We start from the raw sequence: 18,866 nt of genomic DNA, 5'->3' as shown, positions 1-18,866 counted from the left end.
AAAATTATATTCATAGACACAGACTAATACACCCTCAATGTAGCCAAAAAATGGATGGTAATAAAAACAATCCCAAAAAACATCTATATGAAACATAAATTTGACATCTCTGTCTGAGTAAGGACGAAAGAAACACAAGCCTGAAGAAATATTTCACATCAAAGGTGCATTTATTGCATGGCCAAACAACATTTAACAGCAAATCCCCTGATGGTTTGATGGTTATTACAGCACACCAGCGAACTCATGCAGTGACAAAGAATTATCATTATTTAAAGCAAAGTTATTACTACTGAGAGCAATCATGGGTTTATTATTTAGGCATAGCGGGAGAGAACCGATTCTTATGAAGCGTTTATTTGTCAGACACTGACTGTTAATCTATAAACACTTTAATATGAGGCATGATAAGTAGTTTATTTTATGACCTATGATGTCCTTGCAATTTATTGTAACAGGATGACAGGCATTATTTGATGCTGTCAGTCTTTCAAACCATCAAAACCCATTTCAGCCATTACTTATGCCACGTTACCATTACTTTCACTATTGTCCTCCACAGCCTGCGTATTGCCCATGACAGAACCAATTACAGGTTTGATCTGAGAGACATAAATACACATTTGTATTCAATAGCAAAAACATCTAATATTTCCAGATATTCGAACCTGACACATCAAAACTAAATATCTGAAAAGTGCTCATCATGTAAATCTCTCTAAATCTTTCTCAGGCGAATAAGAGTGACTAAATTATATGCCTTGGTTGTTGACGATAATATCAAAATGCCAATACCAAATTTTTTCGATTTCTTTCATGACCATTATTCATGAAACAGTGACCATTTATAGTACCTCGAATACACTTATACAGCCCTAATCATACACATTTTAATCTACAACCAAACATGCATACACATCATTTGCCAACTACCCACCTGCAAATGCCAGTACTCACCTAAAGGAGCAACTCTATCAGAATGGCAACAGAAGAACCATATCATATTCCACCGTACATGTTACGGCTCCGATCCTAAGATGTGGCATGTGCCATAGTCCATACAAACTATCGCTATGTTGGCAAAATGTAGTTACTCGTCATTCTCTTTATACACAATCCGTCTCCCTCTCTTATAGATTATATTCACCAAGTCTTATATAGGACTTCTGGTTGCTCACATCGGGCCTTGTGTTGGTTCGAGGCATATTCTAGATGATGCATGCTAACATAGATCACACAGATCATGACTGCTTCACACCGAGGGCGCTCACAGTCCTGTCGTTGCGCTAAGAGGATAATCTGAAGTGGACCACAGATTACCATGTGTTGTTTAGGTAGCTTCTCTGATTGGCTGGAGATGGAGACACAGCTCAGGTTTATTTCAGAGCTGTCCTTGTTTGACAAAGCAAACTTTTTCAAATTTTACTGAGCCATTTAAGAAGTCGCTTATGCGTTTGGGTTGCACACACAGAAATTCTGGAAGAAGAAACATTCATGGTGTCCACTGTATAAAAAATAGGTCGTCCAAGCTCTGTACATTCATTGTGTGATAAAGGAATATGCTGTAGACAGAATTGATCGCGGTCATACTAATAGACAGAAAGGCTCATAAATTGACAATCCAATAATGACTGTATACAGTCAGCTGATTAATGACAAAGACAAACAACTGCTGTGTATGCAGTCTGAAGCAATCAGTTGGCTACTGTATTAAATCACAACAGAACAGGTCAGTCTATATTAGTATGCTCATGCCCAGTACTTAAACAACAATGGCTGTGTTATAAAAGTAATACTAATACCATAAAAACAAGAATTACATTATTATAAAACAGATTGTTGTCTATTGGTTATTACTAGAGATGCACCAATATTACATTTTCCGATTATTAAGACTGATATCAAAAGTTTAGTGGTTATATTAATTTGCATTAACAATATTCCTAAGATTAATATCAGTCATATATCCATTAAAATTGACCATTAAATTGGTGATGTTTCTTTACATTTTCTATACACAGAGCTTAAATTTATTGCATTTTCCTGTTCTCTTTTAATTGACAGGATACATCGGCCATGACTATTGGATGTTTTAAAACAGTCGACAGCTGATTGTAAGAAAAATTGGTTTTATTGACCTATACAGAAAACTGAAAATAACTTAAATTGACAGATCTCAAAATAAGCCAGTGCCATTGATTTGTCTCAAGATTAGGGGCGCACCGATAAATGCCGATATGCACTAATAATATGTGGCCAATAACTATTCTGAATCGCACAGCCGATATTATTCACAGCTATTTCATGAACTACGGCTTTTGATCAGTAAGTCCTTGACACTCGTCAAACAGAATCATTATACATATTCTTTATTATCATGAAAATACCTGAAAAGGTTTGAAAAACAGCAATATAAATGTATCCTTAAGACATTTCCTGGAGCTGCGTGTCATAGCCATAGATATGTATAAAGGCTAGATGTCTTACGGCGGAGTCTCTAACGGCATCACCTGGCGTTTTTTACAAACGTTATTAACGTGCCTATAATTCTGGATGCTTTTACATGTTTCATGAATTTTTTCTTTATTTTTAGTATAAGTATGCAGTGTCATAGGTACATCTTTGACGTTTATAACAAACCAAACCCTTTGAAAATCGGTAAAAATTAAGCAAGTTATGGTCATTTAAATGTACCTGCACCATTAAAACTCAATGCTACGAGTGAGCGAGCGCCCTGTGGTAAGATGGCGCCAAAATGCGGACGTTCCATTCAATTGGCCAGCAGCAAGGGCGAGACATCTAGCCTTTATACATATCAATGGTCATAGCTGCGTGTGTATGGTTCTTTGTCTACAGTGCATATTGAGTTTCTGCACGAGAGCGCCCTCTGGCTTTTGGATGTAGCTGCATTTTACCGTAATTCATCGAGAAGCATCATCGGCTCATATATCGGTGCACCCCTATTCAAGATACACACCAATAACCTCTTTTCTAAGGGATGTTTATAAAAGATGCTTAAACATCTTAATTTAACTAAGGCCTAGTCCTGGCTTTAGCTAAGCCTTTCTGTGAAACCAGGCCATAATCGTACACAGATTTTTCTTAAATTTCTACATTGTGACCTACTTCTATTAGATTTTCTGCAATCTGATTATTTTAATGACATTAAACAAGGAATGGGCTAACTATACAGTGAAAAAAGATAGAAATTGGTCACAAAAAAAGCCTTCACTAATCTAAAACAAAATCATAGTCACTTTTGCACAGGGGTCAACAGAGCGACGCTGCACATCAAGCACTGAATACATTACAGTCTTCCCACATTACTTCTTCATGAAAGCAAACGCACTGAGTGACTGACCGGATGGGACATCTTCATAACCTAAATAAATCATAATTTCTATGAAAAGAGTCTGGGCAACTGTGAGCCAGCGTTCTGATATTCAGTTACTCTACAGGCTCTGGGTCTCAGAGCACAGATGAGAGGACAGTGAATGCTGCCACTTCCTCCAGCGTGTCAGTCTGGTTTTAAAAGCTGGGTGGCATTGACAGCTGCAGTCAGGCCGAGTGTGTGCATGTGTTCACTGAGTGGGAAGTGTTGCCTGTCGCTTGCCATTATCTCATACAGATGCCCTTCTCCCAGTGGAGGGGAGCAGACTGATTTGCTGATGTCTCTTGTCTGTCCAGGAGAGCGGTTGAAGGGAAGTGTATGGAGTAAGATTTGCACTTGTTCAGACATCTGCAGCGTCGACGGTTTATCGAAGAGCGGATTAACGTCAGCTACTGTGACATACAACCTCTCTGGTGCGTTTATGTGATAACCTTTAGGAGTTAATGTTGATTTTTCACTTAAACACAGCTTTCTAAATCTACAGACATTCCTGCAAATAAAGCTCATAGTATAGTACACTACACAGTAAAACGAAGGTGCTTCATGATGCCACAGAAGAACCATTTTTTGGCTGAAGGGTTCCATAAAGAACCTTTAACAACTGAAGAACCTTTCTGATTCATAAAAGGTTTTTTGTAGTAAAAAAATTACTTTTGACTGAATGGTTCTTTGAGGAACAAAAATTGCATCGCTCTGCCTCTTTTATTTTTGCTAGCGTGTGAAAGTTGTGCAAGCTCATTGCATCATTTGATCTTAAAGGAACATGCCCACATTTTAGTTTATTCACAGTATCCCCCAGAGTTAGATAGTCCATACATACCTTTCTCGCCTCCGTGTGTGCTGTAACTATGTCTGACGCAGCCCCCGCTAGCTTAGCTTAGCACAAAGACTGGAAGTGAATGGCTCCAGCTAGCAAACTGCTTCCAATAAGTGACAATATAACACGAACAACAGAGCTGAAGACATTTACTTCTAGTCTTTGTGCTAAGCTAAGCTAGCGGGGGCTGAATAAGCTAAATTCCCAAAATGTGGGCTGGTTCCTTTAAATCTTAAATATCTTAAAAAAAGCTCTTACGTAAGGATGTACAAAACGTTGTGAGGCATGTTTACCAACAACACAAGCAGCTGTACATAATATTAGTGTGCGTCAAATTAAACCCGTGATTTCTCCAGCTCATGTTTCAATGACTCGCCTATAGACCATCCCTCAAATTAATCAGGACAGAAACGGTCGAAACTGAACCAAAAACACCAGGTGTGAACGGACAAGTGTCTTTCTTGTCCACCTGTGATCCGAACGACCAAAATGCATCTTAATACGAGGTGTAAACAAGCTCTTACAGTATTGAGAGTGTATTTAGAGAGTACTGAAAGGGCATTCAGAGTAATGACACTTACAGTGAGTAACACCTGCCAAGGTTTGGTAGAAGGTTGGCGTGTCACTGTCATCAGTTAAGGTGACACACACACCACCTGACAGCAGCCAGCGGGAGAATGTGAAAGCCTCTTTATTCTGCAGGAGCCAGCTCTTAAACTTCTCGTAATTCACCTTCTCTCCCTGTACAGACAGAGACAGTAAATATACTACAAATTGAGTAATGCTCTGATGAACCTGTGACCAATATAAAAAGCATAACAACACAAAACTGTACAAATGAGAAGTCAGATTGTGCGCTACAATAGTTGCTTCCTTTGTTCATTGAAGGAATGCTGCTGTGTGCTGATATATTTGTGGAAGTGGGTTGGGTGATGTGATAAGCAAAAAGTCTCAGCCGAAGGATAACTAACAAAAGTGCTGCACTGGGTAGTTTTCTCCTAAATCAAAAAATGAGGCTGCAGTAGAAAGAAAGAGGGGCGAGATGAAAGTGCAGCTAAGATAGCTAATGCTGGGTTATTTTTAACCCAATGCTGGGTAATATTGGACAGAACACACGTTGGGTTAATAAATAAACCTATGCTGGGTTGTTTTAACTCATGGTTGGGTTAACAACAATCCAGCATGTGTTTATTTATAACCCAACATGTGTTCGTGAACATCTGTTCTGTCTAATATTTACCCAGCAATGGGCTAAAAATAACCCAGCAGAATTTAGAGTGTGGGAAAGGCAGTTTGTGTCATAGCCGTTTTATAAGACCTTGCCAACGGGCCAAGCAAAGATTAGATTAAAAAAAGCAAGACTAAACTGGGTTAGTTATAGCCACAAAAATGGTAACACTTTAGTATAGGGACCAATTCTCACTTTTAACAAGTGTCTTATTACATATTGGCTGTTTATTAGTGCTTATAAAGGACATATTAATTTCTTTTTCTGCATGACCATATTGTACATCCCTTAACCCAATCCAATACCTAAACCTAACGGCTACAACAACTACCTTATTAGCTATTAATTAGTAAATTGTAGTAAATCCAGTATATTGGAAGTTTACGGAGGCAAAAGTCATAATTAATAATCAATAAGTGTTCCTCATACTAAAGTGTTACCACAAAAATATACTTATTTTAGATTTTTTTATAGATAAATTGTCAGAAACAAACCCATACTCGGTTTAGTTGCTTGTAAATTGCTGAGATGTGCAAGTGCTAAAAATGTTTTCTGATGACACTGTATAACCCTTCTGGTTAAAAAGCGGATACATTTCCTTACCGTGGCCTGACCATTATGAGTATCATTAACAGACAGGTGAGACTGCAGTGAAACAGGCATGTAAGTCTTTGCAAACTGACCTCAGTAAAGCACTTCCGAAGAGAGGACGGGACCTCCCCGTCCACTGAACGCAGCATGTTCTCCACATCCTCTCGGACCACGCATGTGCCGGAGTCACTGGCGAACAAGCTGAAGATGTCTGTGAATACAGAGGTGCAGAGGACATGGTGGTTAATCCACACACACGTACACACATTCACACTCCTTATCAGAGTCTAGCAGGCAATGTGTCTTGCACCCTCACATCAATCACGACTGCCATAGCCGGAGTGTGACTGGCACAGACGGTACATCCATTGGGATTATAGGCAGCATAGACCAAAGCTAAATTACGGTAGATGACTGTATATGCTGAATCTGAACCTGTATATGCTGTTTGTGATGGAATTAGCTTGGCACCTGCTGTGAACTAAATACACATGTGTGAAGATATTTAAAACTGATGATTGATCTTTATGGAGGACAATACTTACAGAAATTAAAATGAAATACATTTAATGAGGAAAAATAAAGAAATAATTGATTTGATAAAACAAATAAAGGGTTCAGATGCAAAACCCTCTAAGTGCATCTAACCTATAGGTATGCCAACAAACCTATTTCTGTAATAAGCGGATGTGAAGAGAAGATATTTGGTGAACATAGAATACATGCCAAGAGTGTTCGGTTAACATCATCATCTGATGATTTACGAGCATTTAGCAGCTTTTGCATCCGAGCTATTCAAATACAAAATCATTTAAAATTTCGTCCAATGTGGTCCTGCATAGAACTTCTGAGAATAAATGAACTAAAATGAGAGTGACTAATCTATAAAGTAGAGTACACAGAAATCATTAAACAGAAGTAGAGGGTTTAAGTGTGAATGCATGCTGTGAAAGGAGAGGGCAGTCATTTCAGCACATGAGTCAAAGCCCCTTGGCACACCTACATTTGGCTTTCTCTTCATCGCGTCCTCTTGTTAAAAGAACCAGCCCGACGATCAGGTAGTTAAAGTGTAGCCCTTTAGATGTGCCACCAAAGGAACTGTAGATCACCTAGAACAGATGAGAGAGGAAGAAAGGGTGATCATTAAAGGGATAGTTCACCAAAAAATGATCATTCTTTAATCATTTGCACACCTTCATGTTGTTCAAAACAAACAGGGCTCAATGCAAAGAATTTTATATACTGGCCTGGTTGGGCCATTGGTTCAGGTTTTCACTTGGCCTGCCAAATTTTTTACTGGCTTCCCAAAAAGAGATTTCAGTTTCACATATTTAAAATAATAACTCAAAAGTCAAATATACATTTTATTCATCATTTGCTAAATGGATAGTTCGCAGGGCAAAAACTAATGCGGGTTAGTTATAACACAGACCATTTACATTGTTGCACAGGGTTGAGTGATTAGTTTTTTCCAGGATTGTTTTCACGCTTCCAAAAGACAGTATCCTGCTAATTTATGGAAAGGTATATAAAGTTTTTCCATAGAGTTATTGATGAACGAGTGTTTTGGTGGCATGCAAGTAAATTTTTTCATCATATGTTTTTTTTTTGTTTCTAAGTTGGGTGTGTACCAAAAAACAATGTTTTGTCATCTTAATCAGTGTCTTGTTGACTAAAACATAGCATCATTTTGAAATATATCTGCAGCTCTTAGCAACTTTTTTGGTAGGCTTGAAAATATTTTCACAGAGCGGGGTTAGTTGTAATGCTGTGTTACAACTAACCCCTCAGCACTAATGATATGAAAACAGCTAACAGTAGCATTATTCTTGCCGTTGTTTTAAAGAGGCTACAAACAAATGATTGCCGGCTACCAACAAAATAAATGTGCCTGTCAAAAATTGTTTGTCAAAATTTATTTTTGTTTATATCTTTAATATTGATTGAATAGGTCACGTCAAAGTTTGAAATCATAATAAAATGAAATGGCTAAAATCTGAAATTTTCAATTCTCTCAGAATTTGATTTTGAGACTTTAGTATGGTTTTTACAGACTGGGTCACATCTAAAAAATTTGTCATAATTGTGCTGCCTTTTCTCACATATTTAGGCATTTGTATCCATTTATAATTGAACAATGGATAGATGAGGGGGAATAGTGTAGATACCTGTCTATTAAAGACAGATATATAAACAATAAGTATATAGACAAAATAGTATTAAAATATTTGCCTCTAAACTAAATTTTTAGCTAGTGTTACAACTAACCCCCTGCCTGTTACAATTAACCCCACCTATGGGGTAAGTTGTATCATTTGCACTTTTGTCATGTTAAGTGCATTTTCCCAAGAATGATAAGTAATAGAAACAAACTTCAAATGTTCATTTGTAGCAGAGATGTGTGTGTTGCTTGAATAAATTATAATTAATCAACCTTATTTGATATAAAGATTTACCCAAAACCAAAAAGTGCCCTGCTCCACCCTATACATTTTTTTTTTTTAAATGAACACAAAAGAAGATATTTTAATAAATGATGGTAAGCACACAGCTGATTGTAAACTTGCATACACTGTAATGCACATAAAGGTCATAAAAAGGTCATAGAAGTAAGGAATAATTGATGACGGGCCATTGAATTATAAGAAAATAATTCACACCCAAGGTGCAATGCGGCACGACGCGAAGCAGAGTGTGCATTATTTTCAAATAATTCAAAGGACCGGAGTCAATTACTCCTCACGGTTACCACAAACATTGCTCTGGTGCCTATTTTTAAGACATTTGACATGTTAGGTGTGCGGTTATCAGAAATTAATGCATACCCACGGAACATTTCTCAGCCAATCAGAATACAGCATTCAATAGACCCGTGGTATAAAGATCATTAAATGGCATTCATATTTTATATATAATTACATGGCTCTCTAGAATACTTGGTTTTGATTGGTCAATTATGATGACAAATGTTGCTGTTGATGTTGCTGTCAAATATTTTCTCTAATATTCCTCACTGTAATTGACTGTTGTCCCTGGCAAGAATTTACCTGTGCTGTGCTGGTTTCAATATGTCTCATAGCACTGTGAACTCTAATTACATCAACTCATTTAAACTCTTTTGAAACTCATAATTGGTAAGCAAGCAGTTTTATAAAAAGGGCCTACTTCATCTCAAGGTCCTGATCACCCAATCAAGGGTTATTTTATGGCAACACTGGTGGTTAACTACCCTATATCCTTTACATAATATATCAGAAACTTTATTGTTCCTTTATTTAACCAGGAGAACAGATTAAGATATTGCAGTCTATTTTTCCATTGAGACCTGTCAAAGTATTATGTAGTAAATAAATAATGAATAGTGATATAAAATCAACAAATATTGCAAAACAAGTATCAAATAAAACTCTTCAGCTGGATGCACATACAGTACAGGCACATACAGTACAGAACCAACAAACGTTAGTTTGTTATGCAAACTTGGACTGAAAACGTGTCTCATTTAAATTTCACTAAAGTTACGTAACAATGAATGTCATTATTTCCCAGCAGCATGCCATTACTAAATCTACTGGGTGTTCTGTGCTTAAGGACGATAGGCTGGTGTTAGCTGTTATTTCAGACTTTTGATTTCCTCAGATATTCAAAGAAACATAAGACTCTTAATGATAATGCTCCCTGGCTACATATCTCCCATAAATCAGCTGACAACATTAGGTTTAATACAGAGAAAACATTGAGCGCTCTCTCTCTCTCTCTCTCTCTCTCTACACATAGTGCCAGGGAACATATGCTGCAACACACTATATGTAAAACTATATTGACCCAGCAGGAGATTCTCCAGTAAAACATTTGTGTAAAGACAGCTTTTGATCAGTCTATGACACAGACACATCTTACGTAGACATAATTCACTTTTATGTTTGGTGTGACACCATGTTTTACCCATAACACTACAGGGTAACTAAAATCTTCACAGCCCTAGGCGTCTGCTTCACAGTCTAGCATTCTGCGGTGTACAAAACAAACATTTACTAGAAAAAGTAAAATAGGAACACTGTGACATTTAATGCAGTTCAGAACAAGTCTGTGGATGTAGTGAGATCCCTCAGTAGGGTTCTAGTGTGCTTATGTCAAGGATTCACCACACATTGACACTGACAGGTCTTCTGCCCTATGGTGTCAGTCTTGTTCTTGAGTACAATGGAAAACCTGGTGCAGGTTTTGTATTGTGAACACAGAGTTCAGAGAGTGCAAGCAAATCTTGACTGACACATTAAAAAAAAAGCAAGCAAAGCTTGACGGGTGAGCAATTAACTTTTGGCACACTTGATAATGAACGGAAATCATTTACTAAAAAAAATAGTATTATTGCATGATTTCTTAAAAAAAAAAATCAGTCTGTATGACATGGGGATCCATTCCTATATGGGTGTTCATACCAAGAAAAACTTAAGTAATCCTGAAGATCTTTGATAAGGTGTGTCAGATTTGTTTAAACAGGGCTGGATTTAAACTCAGGACAGTGGCCCTTCAGGATGAGAACTAGACATCTCTTTCCTATGACAACAAATTATTCAAAGTGTAGTTACAGTTTGTCTCTTACATATTTGCAACAAATAATGCAGAAAGTTTCGAGTCCCATTATAAACATTTGGTGTTTGCCCACTGCATACTACAGCTTAGTATGCCTTGATATGGCTCACCTTCTGTTTTTTTTTTCACTTTGTGTAGTACCTAGTACTAGGTAGTTTTTTATGCCTCTTTATGGCGCTTTTCCTTTACGTGGTACATTCCATTGATATGCTCTTGTGTTGTGCGTTTGTTTGGTTCACGTTTAGGAATAGGATTATTTTATGCAGTAGAGGCAGCGCACCTATAATGATAAATCTATAATCTCAACCATGTTTAGGGCTGGGTATTGGCCAGGGTCTCACGATACGATACACATCACGATACATGACCCGTAATACCGGTACAATACATTGCATTTAGCGAACACTGCAATACTTTTTCCAATACTGTCTGAGACCAACAAGTTCTGCTTTGTGTATGCCAAAAAGTATTTTTGCTCTTGCATTTTAATTGTGCACCCTGCTGTCAAATGAAAATGAAGTTAAGGTCTAGTTAATGAACACTGTCACCCATCTCCACAGCATCGCGTGGATTAACCTGAATACAGCTGCATGCAGTTTTGGCCAGAGGACATGTCAGAGCTCTGGTTAAGACTCACATCACGTCCTAACCAGATGATTATGTTGCGATATGATTCCAGCAAATTGTCTGTCCATACTAAAGGTCCAATTCCATTTCTACCCCTTACCCCTATACTTTTTCCCTACCCCTCCATTTAGCGTGTTCACATGAAAGGCTAGGGATGTCACAATTTTTTTTTTTTTAGGGGTAGGGGAAGGGTAAAATGGCCCTTCAAATTAAGACTTTTCAGGAACTCACTTTAAACGAAGGGGTAAGAAGTATAGAGTATAATTCAAGTCTTTTTTTACATTAAAAAAGTTTTTAATGACAAATAATAATTTAATTTACTTTATGTTACATTCAATCTTGTGTTCATATTTACGGTCATGTAATTAAAAGAAATGTTTGCAAAACATTTTACATGCTTTTGGGCTCCAAGGGCCCCTTTTTAGGCTGTAACTAAACTTATATAACTACAGATGAAGGCGGCATCTTTTAAGTTTGTGATAAACATTGCATCTACTTTGACGTAGGACGTATGTGTCATTTGATGGTGTAGTAGTGGTGTCCCATTTTCATTTGGGGAATATTTTTAACCCTTCCCCTTTTCACTCGGTTTCAAGGGGCAAGGAAAAGCAGGGCTCAACATAAAAGGACTGCCCGGTGGCCCGGGGCAAGCGTGAGAGACGTTTGGGCCAGTAAAAGTATTGTCACTTGCCTGATCGGGCCAGTGCTTCACCCTCAGTCACTTAAATATATTTTCTTCAATGTATATTATTTAACATCTTGGAAGCAGACATTTTCTTGGGTAAAACACGACGAAAGAAACAATGCAATATTTTGCACAATTTGCTGTCAGTTTTCAGGTAAGCAGAAACGTTGGGAGACTTTTTTCATTGAAACATGTCTGTTGTACATGTAATTATATTTGACTTTTGAATTATTATTTTTAAATATGTGACACTGACATCTTTTTATTGGGGCCAGTGAAAATGTTGGCAGGGCAAGTAAAAACCTGAACCACTGGCTCGACTGGCCCAGTATAAACAATTATTTGGGTTGAGCCCTGAAAGGGGTAGGCGTAGGGGTATAAAATAGAATTGGAATTGGGCCTAAATGCAAAAAAGGGGCATCCCTGTACTTTTTATTGATTTTCTTATGCAACGTGACATATTTCTGCTTTTAAACATTTAATCATTCGCTCCTCGTCCATGTTTGATTAATATTCATAATGCGCAGAACATTCATAAAATGAGATCTCTGTGTAGGCGGAGCTGTCAGTTGTGAAATCGCAGAAATACGAAGGCACAGTTAAGTTAAAATATTGCTCAATGCTCATTTAGTTGGATTTCTAAATGTTTATCTAAAGTCTCTGTGCTGGGTGTATACTAGTATATGTGCATCTATTTACTACGAATTGGTTAAATAAACATTTTACAAAAGTGACTTTGTCCATGTGATGATTAAAGACATGTTACTGTAAACAGTGTAAATGACAGCCTCTCAAATATCTGACACACTCAGTGCAAACCAAATTAATGTATTTTTTTGTGATCTTTTGTTTTCTACATAAAATCATTGTACACAATGTAAATAACATTGTGAAAATAATATTGATAACTTTAATATTAACTTCAATGTGAAATCAATGAGTGAAATCAAACTTTGATGCTCTTACTCTCATAATTATATTATGAGACTTTAACCAGCATTTCACAGGCAAAGTCACATATGGTTACAGCATGAATGCTTTGTGAGAGTAAAGCAAATGAAGAAAATGTTTCAGAGCGTTCATTCCTAGCCAGAATAAACACAAAAATCACTATCGGAAGTGATTTGAATTTGCTTTCATAATGAATAACGTTACATGCTTCCGTAGCGTGTAATCATTTCCCTCTGAAGTAACACAAACACGGAGCGACTTAAGGTGGAGGTAATAATCAACTGGAGCATCCCAGACAATGACACGTGTGCAGAAGGGAAGTGGGAGGAAAAGATGGGGGAAGCGTGCAATGCTGTGAAGGATTTAATGAAGCAGGGTGCTACAGATCAGCGTGAGGTGTTGGGCAGCTGCGGGCTGAGTTCAAGCGAACTCATTTACTTATCATGCTGATGAAATGAGCAGAAGGGTGTTTGGGGGTTCCTTCTGATGACAGACGCAGCATCATGAGATATCACCTGCAGCCCGCAGGCTGTAGATTAATCACCCAAGAGACCGCAGACGCTCACAACCGCAGTGTGAGCGTGTTTATACTAATGCGCATGCGTGGAGGGTCAAGTGAATGAAATATTGCAGGACTAGACAACTCCAGGAATTTTGAAAAAGTGTGTCATGATTTTGAGAGGTGAAATCAAGCCATATTAGAAATAGAGGTGTGAATGTGTGGAGGGCCAAGAAACCACTCGATAAAAACATCACAAGCTGCTTGGCAAGAAACAGGATCACTCTCATAACAACACTGTTGGAAAGCACTAAAAATAACCCATTACTACACAATCTCTCTGTCATTTCCTGGACAGGTTTTGTTGTTGTCGATGAATGGCATTCAGAAGGATTTTTTTGGACCAGAGCCATGACTGAAAGTTTATAACAATACCCATTTAATCACTCCATCAGGTTTAAGGACTTCTTTTAATTACACTAAAATCAATGTCTAATGCTCTCATAATTTACAATGAACTACAAACAGTTTTGACAAATACATTACTCTGGCATAATAACTTTGTGTAGCACACACACACGCAAATTTTTTTTTGAGAATTACACGGAAACAAACCGAACCAAAATAACTAGCCAAGTTGGCTTGCAAATACTAGTTCCTATGACAACAAGTGAAACTAGATACAGGCAGATATTTGCTGGAATAGATGGGGATTTTGTGATTCACCTCAGAGATAACTTTTAAGGAAAGATAACAGAAGACTGACTGTTAAAATGCAGCAGGCAGGTAAAGGGCCACATGACCTTAATGTTACACATGTGGTCAAGTTATGGGGAAGTCTTTAAATGTTAGAATTTAGGATGTGGACAAACGTGTCAGCGAGTGATACCATCAAGCCCCACCCATTTCGTTCGTGTTTCTCTGGGTTACAACTGGAAACCACATGACTGCATTTGGAACATCAGCAAACCAACCAGAAATACACACGAATAGGGAAATAATCGTATCAAATGGCAGCTATGTAAACATCATATAATTAACATAGTAGACCTGCATTTTATCACACCAAACATTTGATGATAGAAACCAATGTTATGTATCTCTTTATGGCCATTATGAAGCTTTTTACATACTTTTTATTAAACCTTATTTCAATTATTCTGACTTATTTACACAGAAGTTTGTTTCCTCATGCTAAACATAGTCAAAGTGTCAAAAAAAGAGTATTTCTGTGCCAAATTCACTTACCCGGGGTTCGTACAAGTTTCTGAATGTTTATTTTCGAACATGGCTACATCTTACGTACCATGGGTAGACGTTACGTATCAGTTTTTTCATGGCAATTCCCCCAGAAAAACAAGCATACACGTCAATCAGCATGAGCGCGAGATCCGCGGACACTAGACGTCACAGGCTTCACTTCACACGACAGCTTTGTTTTATATCAAGACTCAACAATGGCACGAAAGAAAAAGTGTGTTTTTGGATCTACAGTAAAGAGAAGAAAGCCTTGGTCAGCTTTCCAAGTAAGCCAGCCTTATGGAAACAATGCATATAGTTTGTTTATCAGGGGTGGCAGCTGAGTTTTGCGTGATTGTTTGTTAAACTACAATTTTATAATTTTAAATAAACTTTATCATGTTTTTATTGCAATTTTTACAACAGACTCTTTAATGCAATTAATAAGGCAATATGGGCATTTTTCAACCTGGATCTTAAAATTCTAAAAAACGATTGCAATTCCGATTGTGGACTGTGATTCTGTGTTATAATAAAGATTTTTTTTATGAAGATCATATGTATTGTTATGCTAAAATATGTTTCCAGGGCTGTCATAATGATTCAATAATCGTGATTGTTTAACCTCATCACGATGATTTCAGATCACCCCAATGATTGCACATCTCTGTAAAGACAACAAGGGGGAGCTGCAGGAATTGATTTTTTTTGCTGCCACTACAGGCATGTGGTCCAGTACAGAATTTTCAGTTTTTGAAAGATATATTCATTAAATAATTACTTTTAAATTGTGTTATGTGTATTAATATTTACTGCCAGGTAAACCTTGCAAAAGATTTTATTTAAATAATCACAACGTGTGAAATTACTTCATGAACAAACAAAAATGTATGAGAATTAAATGTCAAAGCAATAAAACAGACAATTAAAGATAAAATTTCTATAATCCGCGCCGCTAGAGGGCGCCAGATCAAATCAATAATAATGATGTAGATTAATGATGCTCTGAAGCAACGTGGACTGATGGGATTTGTTGTCTTAAACTCAAACGCTGATGGCCATCAAACAGACGGGAACGAATAATCATGTTACACATGAGGTAAAGTATAGTGATGCACCGATGTATCGGCCGCCGATATTTATCGGCCAATTTTTGATGAATTTGAAACCATCGGCATATCGCCAATAGCACGAGAAAGGCCGATACCGATTGTTTATTAATTAACTGCATAAAGAAATCCATTATATGTAAAAAAAAAAAATGAGTTAATGTTGTTAATAAAATAAATGCTGAATAGCAAAAACCACCTTTGAAGGTTGTCAGGCTGTCTTATTATATTTGTTTTAGCTTAATTTGTACCTCTCTTATTATGTTAGCCAGTTGAATGTTAATTAGATCCAATCCATGTTCAGTAAAAATATTTGATTCAGAAATAAACTAGCTAATAGACCAACTGTATAGGATTGTATACAAGTGTTTAATATCGGTATCGGCCAGAAGTTGTCTGTTTAAATCGGTATCAGCCCAAAAAAATCCTATCGGTGCATCCCTAGTAAAGTAATCAAGTCTTATAAATGTTGTGTTTGATGACATCGTTTTTTTTATTATATAAGGTTTCATGTAATGTTCAAAACGCAATTGTTAGTCATAGATGTTACAGTATTAGTCCAATACGATGGTTTGTTAACACAGCCCAGAATTAAGTGTTCCGATGAACAAACTTACCATAAAAAAGGGAGTGGCCCGACAGACGCTATTACTTCCTCATTTGTCCACGACACTGTTGTTTGTCATGTGGTTTTACGTCAGTAAAGGTGGTAACAAAGGGTAACGTAGATATTAACGTCATTTACAGGCGACTGCACTGCCCCGTGTCACTGTTTAGGGCAGCATTTTTCTCATAATTTACAAGTAGTTGAAAACATTATAGATATTGTTAGTATTCAGCTGGACAAAATATATAACACCGGACTAGTGGTTTTTGGATATTTTAATGCAAATATGTTACAAATTGTATCTTTAATAATCATAATTGTCAAAGCACTAAAACAGGCAATTTATCGTCATAATTTATTAGACAAATAACCGTCGGTCAAATGTCATAACCGTGACAGCCGTATATGTTTCACTATTCTTGCTAAATATAGTAGATAGATAACTATAAGTACCTATAGATAACAATGGAAAGTAAGCTAAGGTTAGGTGAATTACACAGCTCACTTAAAAAGAGAAATTTCCCATTTAAATTTCCCATGCAAACCACGTTGTTCCCCCTCTTAACATTGTTTGAATGAGTGCTATTTAATTCTATATCTTAATTTGCCATTGACACCACACAATCTGCACCTTAATTTGAATTGATCTAAGGTACAATAAATAACCCTTTATATGAATATTGTTTCAAAATAAACATAAACAGTCCACAGCTGTTTCTAGAGACAAACCACAAAACTGTGTCTGAACAGTATGAAGCATTTCAAACATAGATCAGGCTTAATGGCTTTGAGAAACAGCCCAATGACTCAGCCACACACAGAGATGCAAAAACATGAGCACACAGCTCGGTATGTCCAGAAACATGAGCAACAACCAGAGGGAGGTTAGATGTGTGTATTTATTATATTGCTACAGGGTGTTTTAAGGTGGATTAAAGCTTTGCTCACCTCTGCAACCTTTGGTGGAACTCCATCTCCGAGTACTTCCCTGAAGAAGCATTGCTGGGTCATATAGACGGACAGGCCACTGGTCCTCTTGAAGGCATCTCGCAGACGTTTGAGCTCCACATCCGTAACTGTAAACATGGAAGAGAGAGTGGTCAAATAGTTGTATAGGATATTAGAAGGTTGTTGAATTTGTGAGCAAAATTTATGTAGTTATTGAATCATTCATTGCTTTATTCGTTTTAATTATAGAGCTTTTCTTGAACATATGGAAGAGGAGAGAAAAGACCGTGGTGTGAACCAGACTAGGACATGACACAGACCTCCATCCATATGGAAACTTTTTGTTTCATTTTGTTGTCATGCCGGAGAAAGCTAGTTCTTTCTTGTGAGCAACTTTTTCAAAGCAATTATGGTATAATGGTGTAGGCATATGGTATATACTGGTATAAAGGGAATACATCCAATGTTCTTTCAACTCTCAGACACACATCTTTTCTAAACCTGCCCTGCAGCTACTGTATTTAACCCAGACACTTGTGCGAGGCCACTGCGAATTTTCTCTACTCATAGCTTGTACTGCAATCATCGGCACATCAGAGATCTAGTCATAAACCACAGCATCTGACCCATCCATAACAGGGTCAGGGCCAAAAGCAAAGACGCCCAATTACAAAACAAAGACAGACTGCTCTCTCCAAATGGAATATTCTCAGACACATGGGGCCCTATCTTGCACCCAGCGCAATTGACTTTGTCAGTGACGCATGTATCATTCGTATTTTGCGCCGGCGCACAGCGGGGTTTTTCCCTCCACAGATGCACGTCAGCAAACTAGGGAATGAACTTGCGCTCCCTGGGCGGTTCAGCGCAAAAAGGAGGCGTGTTGCGGCGCAAACCATCTCTTATGCTATTTTGCAGTTTCAAAAAACAATTGCGCTACTAACCAAAAAAAAACTAGTCTAAAGTCAGTGGCGCGTTGCGCGTGGTTCATTATGCTATTTTAAGGGCGCATGCTTGACCATAATGTATAGCGTGCACAACGCGCATACACTTTGCTTATCTAATCTACACAGATGCAACAGTTATTTTTGCAAATCATAAATTGTTACACTTAAAAATATTAATACACGAGATAAGGGGAATCATAGTGGTGAGCATTGTGGTGATAGTTTTTATTTATTCTCATGCAAATAACGATTAAAATATTTTCATAACTTTGTTGTGTGGCTGTATTACGTTTATTTTATGTAAATAATAGTTTAAATGTTTTCATAAGAAACCTTAACAGTGTTTCCCACAGGATTTTGAGGAGACTGTGGTGGTGATGACGTCACCCGCTTATTAGCATATATGTGACGTCATCATGTTGTGTTTGAGTTTGATCTAGTGTTGGCACCTGAAATATGTTTCACTTCTACTCTTTGATCTGTATCTGTATTTGATCTGTATTATATATCAAATTATATTTTAAGCCGAATTAAGCTGTTTTAAATGGTGAAATAAACATGTAAATGGGAATCATGAAAATTCTATTTGTGGGGGCCAGTGTTGATTCTGTGGTGGGCCACCACAAATAAA

General features: G+C 37.3%; 1 protein-coding gene across 3 annotated transcripts in view; it reads right to left on the bottom strand.

Moving 5' to 3' along the window:
- Positions 1–18,866, bottom strand: part of usp32 (ubiquitin specific peptidase 32) — a 51,138-nt gene that overhangs the window by 22,786 nt on the left and 9,486 nt on the right. For all 3 annotated transcript variants that reach the window (XM_065281115.2, XM_065281114.2, XM_065281116.2), the window contains exons 2-5: positions 17,289–17,416; positions 7,031–7,136; positions 6,120–6,238; positions 4,790–4,949 (exon numbers count right to left, since the gene is read on the bottom strand). In XM_065281115.2, the coding sequence (XP_065137187.1) occupies positions 4,790–4,949; positions 6,120–6,238; positions 7,031–7,136; positions 17,289–17,416 (513 nt within the window). The remainder of the gene's footprint in view (positions 1–4,789; positions 4,950–6,119; positions 6,239–7,030; positions 7,137–17,288; positions 17,417–18,866) is intronic.

Source organism: Paramisgurnus dabryanus, chromosome 8, assembly GCF_030506205.2.
Source record: "Paramisgurnus dabryanus chromosome 8, PD_genome_1.1, whole genome shotgun sequence".
Lineage (NCBI taxonomy): Eukaryota > Metazoa > Chordata > Actinopteri > Cypriniformes > Cobitidae > Paramisgurnus > Paramisgurnus dabryanus.
This window is presented reverse-complemented; position numbering and strand designations above follow the sequence as displayed.